This window comes from Strix aluco, chromosome 1 (assembly GCF_031877795.1).
Source record: "Strix aluco isolate bStrAlu1 chromosome 1, bStrAlu1.hap1, whole genome shotgun sequence".
Lineage (NCBI taxonomy): Eukaryota > Metazoa > Chordata > Aves > Strigiformes > Strigidae > Strix > Strix aluco.
Window position 1 is genome coordinate 88,007,485 of NC_133931.1, and position 16,213 is coordinate 88,023,697.

Consider the following 16,213-nt stretch of genomic DNA (forward strand, 5'->3'; position numbering starts at 1 on the left):
CTGATGTCCTAAGCCAAATGTTCTCCACATAACCACAGGAAAGGTTACAGTAAGCAAATTGTTGTTTTATTGTTTAAACACATAACAGAGGATGAAAAAGGGGAGTCCTCACTGCAAGACAGCCATGTGCTTTGATTTGTATTCTATATTTTGCAGTGATACAGAAACAATTGCTCTTCTGAATAAGCCATAAACCTCCTGTGGCCTCATGTAGGAATGACACAGAGTAGTGTGTAAACCAGTTGTTAAGTGGGTCCAATTCCCAGTCCACCTCATCTGCTCCTGGCGATAAATTGGAGTACTGCACTGGCTCGGTTCTCCTGAGGTAATAAAAAGAGATGCTTTACTCCCTCCTAAATTGAAACCTCTGGCTGTGGAGCTTTATAGCTGCCCTAACAAGGTCATTCAAGCTCAGCTGGGAAGGAGTGATAATAGTGCTAGCACAGGGTCAGAGTAGAGTAGACTAAAAAAGAGAGGCTTCAGCAGTACTTCTGGCTTTCCTGTTGCATCAAAACACGTGCCAATATATGTACTCATGTATATAGAGACACACATACACGCAAGCAATCTGAGTCTTTTCCTATGTGCTGTTAGACAGATAGATAAAGGCTAAGAAAAACAGCTGCAGGAATGAGGAAGGAAAAGCTACCTGGGAATAGCTGTGGTTTGTGAAAAGACTTACAACAGTTAACACCATGCCAGGTTTCATGAGTCGTAGTGACTCCAGTGAGCCGTATGAATGACTGCTGTGTCCTTTGCACTCCCTAGTGGGTATCGCACTGGAGAGTGACCCATACTCCATCTTGGCTTGCAAGGACGTGTTTGAGTTCAATCACAAGATGACAAAGCTTGGTGGCATGAGAATGGGAGTAAGCTTCAACTGAGGATGCTGCAACTTAGTACAGGTGAGTTTCTATGGCACCTAAACTTAAAGGCAAAAAGGGCTCAGTAGTCAGACTTGTTTCTTTCAAAGCCATGAGGGAACAAATGCCTGTCTTGAGGTTTTCAAGTGTTTCCAGTGTGTAAGGTGTCTTGAAATCCCACAGACATCAAAGCCACTTGTTATCAAAGACACTTCACGGCTTGTTTTTCTACTCTTTCCAGGGAAAGTACAGCATGACTTCTTCAAGAAATACAGTAATTGACAAGCAACACTGATACAATTTTTAAGTTTTGGAGCAATCAAGTAAGGAATGCCTTTTTCTTATGTACTTTCTCTGAACATCAGCTTGATTGAGACTTGAGGATACAGTTAAATTTTGGAGGGTATTTAGCATCTCTCAGGATAGAACACTGTATTAGACAAACATAATTATAGGGCTACCAAAAATACTAAAGTGTTTTTCTCACTGCAACATTCAGAAACCTGCTGTTGCTAGTGCTGTATTGCACAACGAGTTTTTGGACCATTCTTTCTAGTTAATTTTGGGATACATTTATTACAGCTAAAATATTAAGTTATTAAAAAAAAACCCCAACCAAAACAGTAGAGAGATCTGAGTTTGTCTCACTCATTTCCTAGCAGCGCCTTCTAAAACAACCACAAGATTTATTTTTCTTTATAATTTTCTTTTGATTTTTGAGGCATATTGAGGAACTTGAAAGGTAATTTGTGAACATCAGCCTTTTACAAGAAGACATGACTATGGTGAAGGCAGGATTATGCAGTTTTTCTAAGTGTGATTAGAATAATAACTACATAATAAGATCTCTTTATTTTTAAATCATTTGATGATTATTAGATTTTTTTTTTTTTAAAGTTTTACCTATTTCCCAAAATTAGCCAAATCCCTGTTTATGGCAAAGTAGCCTGTTCACTATGTTGCTGAGTCTCATTTGAGAAATTATGCCCACATTTTTCTAGTGTCTCATTGCTTTTCTCTTTGCTGTAATATGCTTCTGACAGTGGCAATACAGAAAACAAGACCAGGATGGTGCTCAATTTTAGTTTTCCATTGTTTAATGCAAAACTGTAATATTGCTACTAAAAAATAATTCTTTCTGATAGGACTAAAATACCATATACACTGCAATGAGGAATTTTTCCTCTCACATTTTTACACGTTTGAAAAGACAGAAAATGTGTAAAAGTGCCAGAGTAAAGAGATATCATTAGAATAAGTAATAATATTTGTGCAATTTCTTGCTGAAAACCTCAGGGAAAAAATATCCTCATATACTAGCTACCAGAAATTTCAGTTGAGTATCTTGGGGGTTTTTGACATGTAATCAGTGGGATGTTTGTAGGATCTGGATTTGATTCCCTTCATGTCCAAATCACATGGAGGAGGACAATTGTGCCAGACATAGAGGGACTTAATTACATTGAAAACTTATTGTTGAGGGTAAGGCTGAAGTAGGAAAAAAACCCAAACTTATTGCCTGCTCTAACTAATGGCTGCATAAATTGAGAACCAGCTGTTCTTCCACCAGGAAAGATGGGAGAATAAAAAAAAAATGAGAAAGGATGATTGAAGGTGATTGTGTCCAAATGATTAATAGGTGAAAGGAAATCAGAAATGTTATCTAATTAAGGATTATTTTTTCAGTTATACAGCTGTAAATAAAAGAGAATGATATTAATGATAATCACTAGAAAGATATGTGGCTATTTTTATTTTAAGTATCACAGTTACATGTAAAAGTTTAGTACTGTTTCATGTACATTTTGTAATTTCATGTAGGAAATGTATTCTTCCACGTTGAAGGAGTTATGGACATTGAGTTATGATCACTCTTCACCAGGAGTTCAGAAAAAGATCTCTGAAACTGTAAGATTTATGAAGGAAGAGTTATTTCAAGAAAATTACTTTTACTCAAATATATTTCAATCATATCAGTCTTAAAGAAGATAAAAACATTCCCCTTTTTTTATTTCTTCCATAGTTTCCCATGAGAATGAGCACAATTTGTAAAATACAACATTATAGCCATTATTTTGAAGGTTGCGTGTGCATGTTCATGTGTACTTCTGTGTGTTTAAAGAAACAGTCTCATACTCTTAAGTGGAACTTATTGGATAAATTCAAGTTTTTAAGGAACACTTGTCTTTGATGATACTGAAAATGTAAACAAGCATTGACATAAAGTTTGCTCTTTTACACTCAGGGAAAAGTGGCTATAGCAGCTTAACAGCGTAAGATGAGTTGTGAATGAGGAATTATTCCCACTGGAAATATTTCTTGTAGAATTTCTTTCATGATGAAACCTTTTAAAGGGTTTGGACCTATTTCCCATTGGCATAATTTTTTCAAATGTGGAAATGTTTTGATTATAATACTGTTTTGCACTTGTTTTGTTGTGGTTTTTGTTTGTTTGTTTGTTTTCTCTCCTGAATACTGTGTTTTTAAGGCCATGACTTACACCACAGTCAAAACTGGGATTATAGTTTGCATTCAGTCTACTTTATAGCTGTTCATACTCATCTCTGAAAAAGTGATTGGGGATTAATAGACTGTCTAGTAACAGATTCCTTACTTGTATCTGGTATATTCCTAGACATAGACTGCTCTCCCATTTTCTTCAACCTGTTTTAAAGATAGAAAGTGAGTAAAAGCTAGGTGGGGGCATTATGAATTAACAAGGGTCCCTGTGCACTTCAGAGCATGCCCTTACTGTTCCTGAGGCTGCATTTGTGGACACGGAGAACTTCACAAGTAGGAGACTTGGGTCCTGGGCTCAGCCTTGGGACCGCCTCTAAAAGGAATATAAGAACCATTAAAGCAAACATTAAGCTAGTAGGGCATCTTTAACTGTATAGAGGTCAGCACCAGCCAGCCACTTTTTAGATCAGCTTTTCAGCCTGTGCTGGCTTGTCATGTCATGCGAATAAACCACAGTTTCACATTGGCTCCAGGGTACACACTTTAAAAATGCAGCAACATGCTTCAGATAGATTCTTGCAAGGTTCATTGAAGAAAGCTGAACAAAACAAGATCTATGAATGGACAGATGCAATATATTTTCAGGTTAAAACTTCTACTAATAAAACAAAATTTGAGACAAATAGAAGGTCCTCAATGTAATCATCTGCTGCTTCTTTTCAAAACAGCAGCATATCTGTGGTTGCTATCGTATTTTTAAAACTTTTTTTCAAAATTTCTCCTTTTAAAATACACTATAAATAAGACAGTGAAAAATAATGTCACCTTCACAGGAATTTAAAGATGGTCTGCTGTTGTAGACAGTGCTTTTCTGAAGACTTAAAGGACTGTAATTGTCATATAGCATGAAAATTGTACTTCTAGTCTCAGAGAAGTAAGACCACTGGAGACAGACACTGTTAAGCTACAGATACAGTAGCAGCTGCTGAATTTTGTTGTTCCTTATATGTGATTATACATATGCAGTGGAGTAGGCCTTCAATCCACTTGAATCATTTGGGCTTTCATTTTTGTTATGTTATGCTCCTAGTTAAACCTGGATATTGTACAACAGAGAAATTTATCAAATGTCCTTTATCTACTTTCAGCTGTTTCTGAGATAAGACTTAAAAAATTTCACTAGGCATTTGAGAAAGGAAAATTTGGGACATTTTGCTGCTTGTTTTTGTATGACACTTTTTTTCAGAAGTCATATAGGAGAGAGCAGAACAAATACTGGATCTTGGAGCACTGTTTTTCTGATTCTTGAAAATTACTAAACTTGTTTTTTGCTGCAAATATTTCCCAAGGAATCTGGAAATCTGTCACCACTTTGCAATAAACCATGAAAAAAACATATTGTGAGAGAGGCGGAGCTTTTGACAATCAACAGGAAGTAGTAGTGTGCAAATGCTGTGGGGGAATGTAGGAAGAGCAACTTTATGTTTCTCCTGTCCTTTCTTTCTCTTGCCCCTTTTCCTTCCTCTATGATATCTGGTAGGGACAATCACTAACTAATCTTGAATGCATTAATAACACAGCACAGTGTAAGTGGCTGGGATGAAGATTTTGTAGAAGATTTCAAAGTGGCTACATTTCTTCAGGAGTGAAATAATAATATAGTTTAAATGTCCCCACATAGAAGTGTTTCAAAATCAGTCCAGCTCTTAGTGGATGACCATATTGTCATTTTGCAGCTTGAGTGATCACACATGTTCAGGCACAGATCTAGCCTATACACATGTATGGTGCTAGCTGCAGAAAGCAGCCTCCATCATATGTGTATAAACTTGAATAGACCTTTGATCTTGATTCCTTAAGTCCAAAGAAATGTTCTAAAATTACTACTGCTTAACAAAGCTTCATGTTTGGTAATGCAAACCACTTTGGTTTTGAAGTCCTGGCTCTGTTCCACAAATGCGTTGACAGTTTTAAAGCAGGACTGAAAGCTTATCAGAAGTTGGAAAATTCTCCCTTGATCTCCAATTCCTACTTCAAAACAGAGACAGACTGCTAGCATGGGTCTCTCTAAATCAAGACAATAGGTGTCTACCTAGAGAAGGCAGCTACAATATATAAACAATGTAATCTCTGTGTGCTTCATCTGAAAAAAGGAGGGGGAGTATGGAGGCTAATGAAAAGAAAAATCTGCCAGCTTTTTGATGGAGGAGACAAATTCTTTCTCTGTTCTGATGCCTGAGAGCCCCTGAATGGCAGGAAAGAACACAGCATCACTGCAAAAAAAAGCTACCCGGGTTATTTTCTTAAATATTATTATTGATGGCTGTTGAAATTAGCTAAATTGTTACTAGCAAATTGTTCAGTTAAATCAGTCTCCTTTTCAAGTAAATCTTCCTGGTTTCCATGGAGAAGACTCATCCTCTAATCCAGCTAAAAAGACCCAATTAATTCCTGTGACAAGGGCATAAGAGAACTTGTACCAGAGCCTTCCCCACAACAGTCCCTGGGGCTCTAGAGCACCATCAAAGGATTAGAGATTTCTAAATTGTGCGAGAGGAAAGCTGTGTCATACTCCTCTTTAGCCTGTGTATTAGCCAGTGGAATGGGACTGCATGGTAACAAATCTGTTCCAGACTAATGAACATAGTTGTTTATGCACTTCTAGTGATAATGTTTCTCCACAACCATACCGTTGTTGTTTGGAGACAAAAGAGTAGCAGGGGAGGAGGAGAAACTGTAGGATTTTCTTTCCTCTGACCCTCCTAAGGCTATCTGAAAAACACAATGAATGCAGCCTCTAATATCGGCTGATGTTGAGAATGAGTAATGTCGCTTGGCGACAGAGAGCAATATTTGATTATTCTGACTGCTTCCTGATGCACCTGAGATTTAGAGAGCAGTGTGATTAATAGCTGGGCCCGATTAAAAAAAAAAAAAAAAAAAAAGAATTAGAAATTAACTAAATGTATTTATCTTCTCAATCTGGCTCTCCTGCTATGGGCACCAGATGTAGAAGCACTGCTGTGATCTGTTAAGAAGCAATAATGATCCTAATAAGACAGCTGCTTTAGGTGATCTCTAAAATAAGGTGTAGTCCTAAATGAACACAACATGATTCTATATCTTTATTGTACTATAGGGGGACTGCTAAACATGAAAAATATGGGTTATCTGGAATTTAGCATCCTTGGCCAAAATATTCAAGTTTGTATCTCTGTAGTCGTTGCTATTTTTAGGCACCAAAATAAAAGTAGTCTCATCCGATAAAGGTAACTTGTTTTCTGAAATACTAAGTCAACTATATGCAAATGTCCAGCTGTGAACTCAATGTCTAGAGGAACCCAATTGTTAACAAATAGAAGAACAATCTGGATCTCTCATTCTTCTGCAGCTACACTTAATGCACACTGTCCTTCTAGTATTTTTTTTTTTTATTTTTCCAGTGAGGGAAAATAATCTCTGAAATTAAATTGGTATGCCACATGTAAGGGAGGTCTGAAAAACCATATGCCTATCTAATGGGCCTCTGTCATCTCTGTTGTTAGGAAAACACAGAATTTACCAGAAAGGTGAATGAAATTTTATACATTAATGGATATTTCATCAAGTATGCTAGACTAGATGGAAATTTAAGAAAACTGACAAGCAGTATGCCTGGATTGAACTTGGTTCAAATATATGACAAAACCTGTGCTTGCTGGTTGATAAAATTGCACATGATTAATTTCAATGAAATCTTAATTTGTAAGCTTTGGAGCCTTTGTGTTATACAATCAGAGTACATCACTCACTTCGCTATCAGTCATTATACTGAGATTTTAAGCTTTATTTGTCTCAATTTCATATTGTGCAAAGAGATTTTGTTGCACAGACAGAATTTAGGTCATATGCCAGTGTTTGAAATTAATGACTAGGATTATCTGAATGTATTCTATGTGTAAAAACATGATAGATAGATAGATAAAGATAAAGATAAAGATGTTAGATAAAGATAAAACAAAACTATGAGTGTAAAATAACCAGAAGTTTAGGGACTTTTTTCTCATTTTATAAGGTTTGAACTGTATTCTTGTGTGACAGTTTATGTCACTGGTTAAGACACAATGTTGTGATCATAAACCTCAGTTGTTTTGGAAGGTGTTCCTTGTTAATTTTTCTGATATTTCTTCATTGTTTTAATTTAATTAATCACTGCCTTTTATATGCATATTCCTCTATTTATATAATTTGCATCAAAAATATTAAGACTTTCTTGAAAAAGAATTAAAATAATGGTCAAGTACCTCTTCAAAGCCAAGTGATTTCACTCAAAGTATCCTCTGTCTTTCTAACCCACTTACAAAAATTCCAGTATCAGGTGCAATGAATGAAAAATAAGTAGAATTGAATGTAAAACCCACCAATCCACTTTTTCTCCCTTATTTGTTCTCTCCTTTTTTTTTTTTTTTTTTTTTTTTAATCTGTTAAACCATTCATAAAACATCATTTGAATTACAACTTGTAAATTGCATGTTCTTGCTCTGTCTAGAGTTCTGCAGGACCTGAAATTCTAGACTCATATCAGGGAACATCTATGCTACTTTCAGGGCAACTCCCATGACTATGTTAAATACAACACTGGGCAGCAACCAAGTGAAAACATGAGCATGCTTCCTGATGCATATCCATATACCCCAGCCCTGTAAAGCCTTTGAGTGTTGTATGATCACTGTGCTCTAAGAACAAACAAAATAGCCTACATTCAGATCCTTTCCACATACTTTCTATGAAGACAATCAGCCTTGTTGGATGATGTCAGCATAAAACTAGTGAGACACAAGGACAGAACTAAGCTGAGTTTAAGGTTCCATCCTGGCCTCTCTCCACTAGAGTAGGAACACACTCAGATTTGTGCTAACAAAAATAATGATCTCAAGCTTTTTCTTCCACTCAGAAATACATTAGTCTAGAGAAGAGGCTCATGCATGGACTTAGGCCCATACTTGAAAGACAATCTCAAGGTACAAAATCTGCTATTAAATCCAGTTCTTTGGTAAATAATTTGAGAACTAAAAGCCAGCAAATCATACATCTTTCTTCACAGGATTTGAAACTGAAAGGCTGTCTGGCATTAGCATAAATAGATGTTGGTTATAGCCGCAGTAATATTAAAAGATTTCTATAAAGTCCTGGCTCTGAGTTCCATTAGTCTGTCTCCTTTCTCAGATCCCAGTTATCACTTTATTTTCTCTAGAAATCTTGTTATTGTCTTTTTAGATTATTACAGAATTGCTGAGATAATTTAGAAAGGTATATACAAGAGCTTTGACCAAATTCAACTCAATTCCAAACTGAAGTTTAACTTGCAAAAGTTTATTTTTCATATCTCCTTTACCGAAGCATAACAAAAGATTTTCCTGCTTTGTGTACTTGAAGATATGGTTACATTAACTAAGGCTTTGAAAAAAATGCGGAAAAAAATGGAATTATTAAACAGTATAAAGGGTTTTATAGCATTATGTATAACTAGTTCTGAAAAACATTTTCTGACAGTAGGAATGAAAAAACACCTTAAAGTATGATTTGTATTATATGCTGTATTATTATACTAGGGTAAAATCCTGCATCTTTTATCTCCTCCTTTTTTGAATCAGTTGTTAGTTTCTGTAGAAGGTAGGAAATAAAGAGGCTGAGTTGCTTTGCAGTTGTTCAAATTAATATATGTTGAAGTCTTCATTATTTTATTCCAGGATAGTTTCATTACAAGTTCTTCAGTGACATAAGTATTTGTTTACCTGTCCTGCTTTTGCATTTTCACAAACAAATGTTTCATAGTATTTGTCAAATTCTGGTGCATGATCATTTATGTCTAAAATCCGGATGAAGACAGGTATCTGGCTACTTTGTTTAGGATTATCTGAAACAAGAAAATTTTTAATATTACAATACAAGCATTTACAGTCTATGTCTATGAAAAGACCTGAAAATATCTAATCTTTTTTTTCCAATATACATAAGAAATGTTAATTTTTCTTGATTATACTAAAGCAATTATATTTCATTTCCTACTGACATATATTCCATACACATAAAAGCCCAAAAGCCCTATTTATATTTGAAACAAGTTAATCTATTATAGTATATATATTTTGAAATAATATAAAATATACTTAAATTTATTTGCATTAAAAACAGATCACTCAGTTATTATTGTCTTCTATACATTAGTGCAGTAAATGATTCATTGCAAAAGCTGTTTCTTGAGGTCGAACTGTCAATAGCATTTACTTGTTCAAATCAGTAAAACAGTTAAACAGCATCAGTCAACAACAACACAAAAAAATCCCCCACAACCAACCCAAAGTTTTCCTTTCTCTCCAAAATGTAGAAACCAAAACAAAAAAAGGATGCTATCATCAACTGGTGTTCACAAATTTGACCACCAAGGTTAATCTATCAGTGGAAATGAATTTTGCAGTACATGTATTGAAAATGGGGACCATATTTGACTAAACAATGAAAAAGCATTTATGAGGAAAAGGTATCAGTCTTTACGGGGATATATATAATCTCTTCATATTACCCGATTCCCAGACTGTTAAGCACATAGACTCCTGGGGAATCTATAGGGAGAATGAAGGAAGGGAGGAAAGTTGTTCCCTAAAACCAGTGTCTCTGTTTCCCCTCTCACTCTGTTGGCTGGAAAGAAAAGGCAGACAAGAGACATTCAGATCTAAAAGGATCCAACAGAATGTGAAGAATCCAGGTGAAAGTCTTAGGGCTAGGATTTGCTTCAGACATGGAGGGGAAAGAATTTCCTCTAGTATTGGCTACAAATGAAACCATTTCCTGAGATAAGTTAAAGCAGTTGATGTAAAGCATTATTTCTTCCGCTGTTTACAGTGGTCATTCTGACAATATGTTATTTGTCTGTCATGGCCGTCTTTTTTTCCAAGGATTTTCCCAAAGACTTAGCTTAGGATAAAGCCTAAGTGCATCACCCCTGCACCAAATTATTTCTTGAGAATTCTCAAGGAACCAGTTAACTTGTCTAACATATACTGTACCTGGTTTTGTTGAGCCTGAGAATTCCATATTAACTTTTCATAAATGGACAAGATAATCCTAAAGTAGTAAATTAAATTTTTAGATGTGCATTTAAAGATACTCTGTCTATTGATAATATCTGAAGAAGGTCAAAACCAATGAAACAAGGTAAATAATAGATACTGTAGAATTTTAGTCTTTTCTCAGTTCTAATGTTCTTGTGAGATAAATGATCTCGAACTTACTGATTTCAGTTGCTATGACAGTGATGTTGTGCCAGGGAGTTTCTTCCCGGTCAAGTGGCTTTGAGATGAATAAGGATCCATTTCCTGAGTAGATGTTGAATATTCTGTCAAGGTCAGTGTGTCGATCCACAGAATATCTGTCAAGGTACAGTACAACTGAGCATCTCCTGTTACAGTTTCTAGTTTAGCTCACAGCCATCTCTAAAAGTTTTCTAATTTTAAATGTGGTTAATCAAGAATGTTTCCTTTACAGTTTAGCTAAGCTTTCCTGTAGCTGCCTGAGGAGTGTGGCATGTTACAAATACTGAGAAACAATTTTTTAAGACTAGTGAGTTGGATGAAGAGCAAACTATGTGGGCAGTTTGTTAGACTAACATTTTAAATTACATTTTAGCTTATAAAGTGAATGCTGGAATAGCAACTAGAAGTGAACATTCTTAAATATTTTTTTTGCAAATTAATTGTTTCTTGGAGAACTCAGTCATCAAAGGACACACATTGCAGATATAATTAAGTATCAGTTTATAACAAGATATTTTTGAGATGTCACAAGGACCATCAAAATCACCATAAAAATCTTTGGATTAGTTGCTGTTTAAGATGAAAGTTCTTAAAATCTTATTTTATGACACTTGCTATTGGTTGTTTTCCAGCAAGGAAAAATTCATTTTACAGGTGTTTTTTAATTAATCTAGTAGTTACCAGTCACAATGTATAAATTGAGATTTTATACATAGATTACTTAAAAATATTTTATTTTCTTCCTCCTCTCACACCTCCTACCTCAAACTGTACTGCTGCGGGGCATGATAGGCTTGTTCAGAAATGCAGAAATCAAGTTTCCTAATCTGTTGCATGATAAATACACAGATTTCAGTGCTGTGTTTGTTACTGCAGATAATAATAGCAGATGGCTAACAATTACAGCAGTTTCACAGCATTGAACTCTTACTTATAATTGCTATGACTTTCTCACAATCATTTCTTATTTAATATAATGTGATCATAAAATAGTTAAACTATGGAACATGGTAGACAATGTAATGTTTAGGGAATTATGAAGGTACAGAAGGCTGACTGCTGTCAACCAGCAAGGAGAATTGAAATACAGCATTTTAAGTAAATTTTTTGAAATACATCATTTTTACATAAGTTTGACGATGGAAACATGGTATAAAAGCATAATGTTATGAAGAGTTTGGTGAAAGTACTAGAACATGATGCCAGTTAAATGCTGATCTCTCCTTTCTTTTTACCTGGTGCCTATAGGCTGTCATTCAGAAGCATACTCTGCACTGTTAACTACAAAATAATTATATAACTATACTGTTACCTACACAAGCTCCCATAAATATTTCTCTGCTTGACACTTTTCAGATTACTCAAGTGGCCCCCTATTACATTGCACTCTCATCACTCTGTGCATGAGACTTTACCCACATCTAAAGCATTTTATATTGTGGCTTACTTTATTGCATTCTTTGTTATATCTGGATCTTGGGCTACAACCTGCCCAATAACGCTTCCTTCCTTGACATCTTCATCTACGTCTATTAAATACCAGGGTCTGCTGAACACTGGAGGCTCATCTATGTCTTCCACAGAAATTTTGACCAAAGCCATGTCTTTGAATGGCCCCAGCTGAAGAAAACGAGGATCAAGATGAGTGTTGGTTGCTTCCACTCTTAAGGTGTATAACATCTTGTTTTCAAAATCCAGATGCTGGGGAGTAAATAATAATAAAAAAGAAATTTTGTCATTTTACAATAAATGTAAGTCAGTTTTATAATGCTGAATTAGAAGTGTAGGCATTTTTATGAGTAAAAGCTCTAAAATTTAATACATCTTGGAGAAGATGGAGTATATTAGGGTTTGTTCTAGGTTTAAGAAAAATAAAGAGTATTACAGAGCAGCAAGGTAATTATGATCCCTCTACCTACTACTTGTTCAGATTCCTGGAAAACCAGGAGGGGTCAATCTATAGAAAAATAGAGAGAAAGAAACAGGGAAGTTGGAGTCAATCCACAAGTAGGAGTTGCTAAAGTTCTTATTTGTCTCATCTCATTGGTAGGAACAAGAGCAATTATCCCATCTCTTAAATGTTCTCTGTCCTATATCCTTTTCCTTACTCCTCCCCCATTACCATCTACCCTTGAATATTTTGCATCAGGAGCAACTCAGACCTGTCCCTGGCCTCCTTGTTCCAGAGTGAAAAAAAACCCCATGAAGTCTGATTTCCAATCTATGTGACATTTATATTATGCATATCCATATATGCATATATGTACATTCATACGTGCACACATATACAAGCATGCACATACATAAATATACATGTTTCCAAATATGTGTGTATAGATCTATATTATATATATGTAGATATCTATTAATTGTTCCTGATATGTTCAGTCAGAATAGAACCAAAAATAATGTTCAGAGTTTAACAGTCTGAACACTAAAAAGTAACCAATAGATGTCAGAGGTGGTATTTTGAATTGAATATCTGCTGATGTCTTTGCTCTTTGAACTGCCATTGACATAATGTGTAACAACTTAAGTTTCACCAAGGTTGGACTTAAACCAAGACAGGTTTTAGGTACTGGAGATACCTGAATTTTGGACAGATTAGAGAGGGACAATTTAGCCTTGGAGATGTAAGTTCATCAAACTTCAGGTGAGCCTCCAACCCTGTGAGCCTTACTGCATCATTCAGCTGACAAATCCCGCTGTGAACTGAACCCTCCAGGTTTTCACAGCCCTAATTTGAAAGTACTGTGTGTGAGAGTATATGTATCGAACAGACAGCAGCCACTGAAATATTGCTTTATGTGAAGTGGCATGCCAGTAAATTTCCCTCAAGACTTGAAAATAACAGGTATCTGCTGAAGAAAGCGAAGAACAAAACTAATACAACTTCTTGGCAGCCTGACCCCTTGTGAGATCTACCCTTCCCTTCCCTGGAAAAGAAAAATAACTGTAACACCTGGAGAACTAAGTACATATAAAAGAGAGGGAGAAAAAAATAAACCTTTTTGACAGTTATAATCCCTTCTTGTGTGTCCTTGTCAGTGACGATATCAAACATGTCTGATCCATCCCCATTGGAGATGCTATACTCAATCTCTGCATTTTCACCCACATCGGGGTCATTGGCTTTAATTCTGCCAAGAGGAGTCCCAGGTGGTGCAGACTCAGGAGAGCTGAACTGGTAGGTGCCTGGAAGAGCAAAATCAAGCATTTACTGTTCTGAGAAGCTTTGTTCTTCTGAATAATAAACATCTTCAATTTCACCCGGATCTTTTAAGTAACTTGAAGTTTGAAACGCTGTAAGGAAAATGATGTTAGTCATCATACTAAACTTTAAAACAGGTTTTGGAATTGATTGACAAACTGTCACAAAAATTTCAAGTGATTCTTCAAAGCCATGTAGGATTGTGCTGTTAATGTTTTTTACTTTTTTTTTTTTGTGTTCTTCAGCTATAAGGAACAGAGAAGCTCGACAATAAGGCACCAGTTCTAACCTTGATAATTTAACAGTATATCTATCTTTTTTTTTCTCCCAGTTTTCTATAAATGTTCTCAGATATATTTAGAAGTAGCAGGGGATTTTGTTTTGTTTTCTCAAGGCACAAGAGTTGTAGAAACCAGTCTGTATTTTAGAAAGTGACTAAAATAGAATAGACATTTTTATTTTATGCTTTTGAAAGATGTATTCAAGATTTGTAGGTGTTCTGTGTGAAAGTAATCCATTCATCCATTATTGGTAATACATACTAAAGAGTCATGGTAAAGAGCATTGGATACAGGTTCATTTTAATTGCTATAGTTAATTGAAATGCAGATACATTCAGATTTTCTTTACTCTGCATATACTTTTTGTGCTCTTTTAATGGTTGGTTTCATTTAATGTTTTTATAATCAAGGTTTGCTAGAAAGAATTCTGATTGCACATTAATCTTGCCTACATGTATGAAAAGTGAATTTAGATGTATTTGTTGACAACACTTGCAATAAAGATCTAATTATAAAGACATACTCTTGCAGAAAAAGTAATAATCAGATGGTTTTCTTGACCAGTCAGAACAAGACAATGAAGACCTTTCATCACTAGCAAGACATAAATGGTTTTAAATCAGTATTTTCAGTTATTTGCTACTAAGAAAATGTAAAAAAATCTGATATATTCATCATTTTACATGTGACATTCCAGAATCTGGTATTTATTTTAATCTGTTTTCTCATGTAAATTAATATTAATTTACTGAGTGAAATAGTAGCATTGGAAAAAATACCTTACAAGATTTAAATTGTACAAATTATTTTGACTTGCAGTGAAGTACAGTTAAGTATCTTTCTTGCAACTAGCTTATTTCCTGTATTTACATGTACTTGCTTTCTTTTAAGACATTAAAGGGTCATGAAGGTTCTTTTTAAGTACAAGGAATATACCAAACTTCTGAGTGCTGCATGAGTTTCCATCCCCAATGGTACAGACGAAGAACAGAAGACTGTCACTGCAAATACCTTATAGTTGTATAAATGTGTAACAAAATGGAAGATAATACTTGATGCTAAATTTTATTTGCTGTTACAAATTCAAGGTTGTAAGTGAAAACTCAGTAGTAGACTGTCTGGCTGCAATCCACGGAGACTAAAATGCATATTATTCCCTTAAACCAGGATGAAAATGGAATGAAAGCTGGGATTCCTGGCAGCTAAACCATAAGTGTGAAGGCTTGTTCAAATTCAAGGTTTTGGCAGGTGAATCAGAAATACTGTAGGAATAGATTTAATCATGTTACTTATGACTTCTTCCAGAATAAATAACTCCCTTGAGTGCTTTTACATCTGAAAGCATTCCTTATTTTTGTGGTGCTGTGTGTGTGCTACGCATTTTTGGAATGCAAGATGGCTAATCTTGTTTAGAGTACAATGTAATTCAGAATGTCTAAGATTTTCATTATGGTACCATTTAAATTTAGTTTAGGCCTGCGTCTTTTAACTGTCCAGGATTTCTTTCAGTAAGCAAATTGAAACGGAAAATCTGTTCCTTCTTAATGAAGTCTAAACAACCGGTACTTCACAGTGCACTCTGCCATTTTCCTTTCTTCTGTCCCTCTAAGAAATCAATCTTTAGTTCTTCAATACCTTGATATTAACTCCTGTTGCTTGCATTTGCAATTCACTCTCTGCTTTGGGCCACATTTTCACTTGTTGCCTCATATAAGAGAAAATGTAAAATAATTGGTTTTGGAAGGATAGATTTCCAGAACTAGATAGCTCTTTGAAGGTATGTCCCTCTTCAGAACTATCTAAGAAGAAATCACATTCTCCAGATGTTTCCCTCTGGGTTATTAAGTGTTGAAAACCACCCTGCTGAGGAGAAAGAAAATGAGAGGGAAAGGTCATCAACAAAATTAAAATTAAACCATTTAATAGATCCCAGAGCAGGTCTTCTATAGCCCATCCAATGTGTTTCAGTGATGTTCAGTGATGTAGAATGTTACAGAGAAGATTGTATGAGGCATCAAATTGTGTAAATTTCCCTATAATTAAGTACCAAGCCCAAATATTATTGAAATAATCAGAAGAACTTCCATAGACTTCAGACTTCAGCAA

At 35.2% G+C, this 16,213-nt stretch overlaps 1 protein-coding gene across 3 annotated transcripts in view; it reads right to left on the bottom strand.

The window, feature by feature from the left end:
* The window catches only part of CDH9 (cadherin 9), a 79,300-nt gene that overhangs the window by 3,908 nt on the left and 59,179 nt on the right, over nt 1-16,213 (bottom strand). For 2 of the 3 annotated variants that reach the window (XM_074848121.1, XM_074848131.1), the window contains 4 exons: nt 13,623-13,810; nt 12,063-12,316; nt 10,595-10,731; nt 9,098-9,219 (listed from right to left, as the gene is read on the bottom strand). In XM_074848121.1, the coding sequence (XP_074704222.1) occupies nt 9,098-9,219; nt 10,595-10,731; nt 12,063-12,316; nt 13,623-13,810 (701 nt within the window). Of the gene's footprint in view, nt 1-9,097; nt 9,283-10,594; nt 10,732-12,062; nt 12,317-13,622; nt 13,811-16,213 lie in introns of all 3 variants that reach the window. The other variant, XM_074848113.1, reaches the window with a different exon arrangement.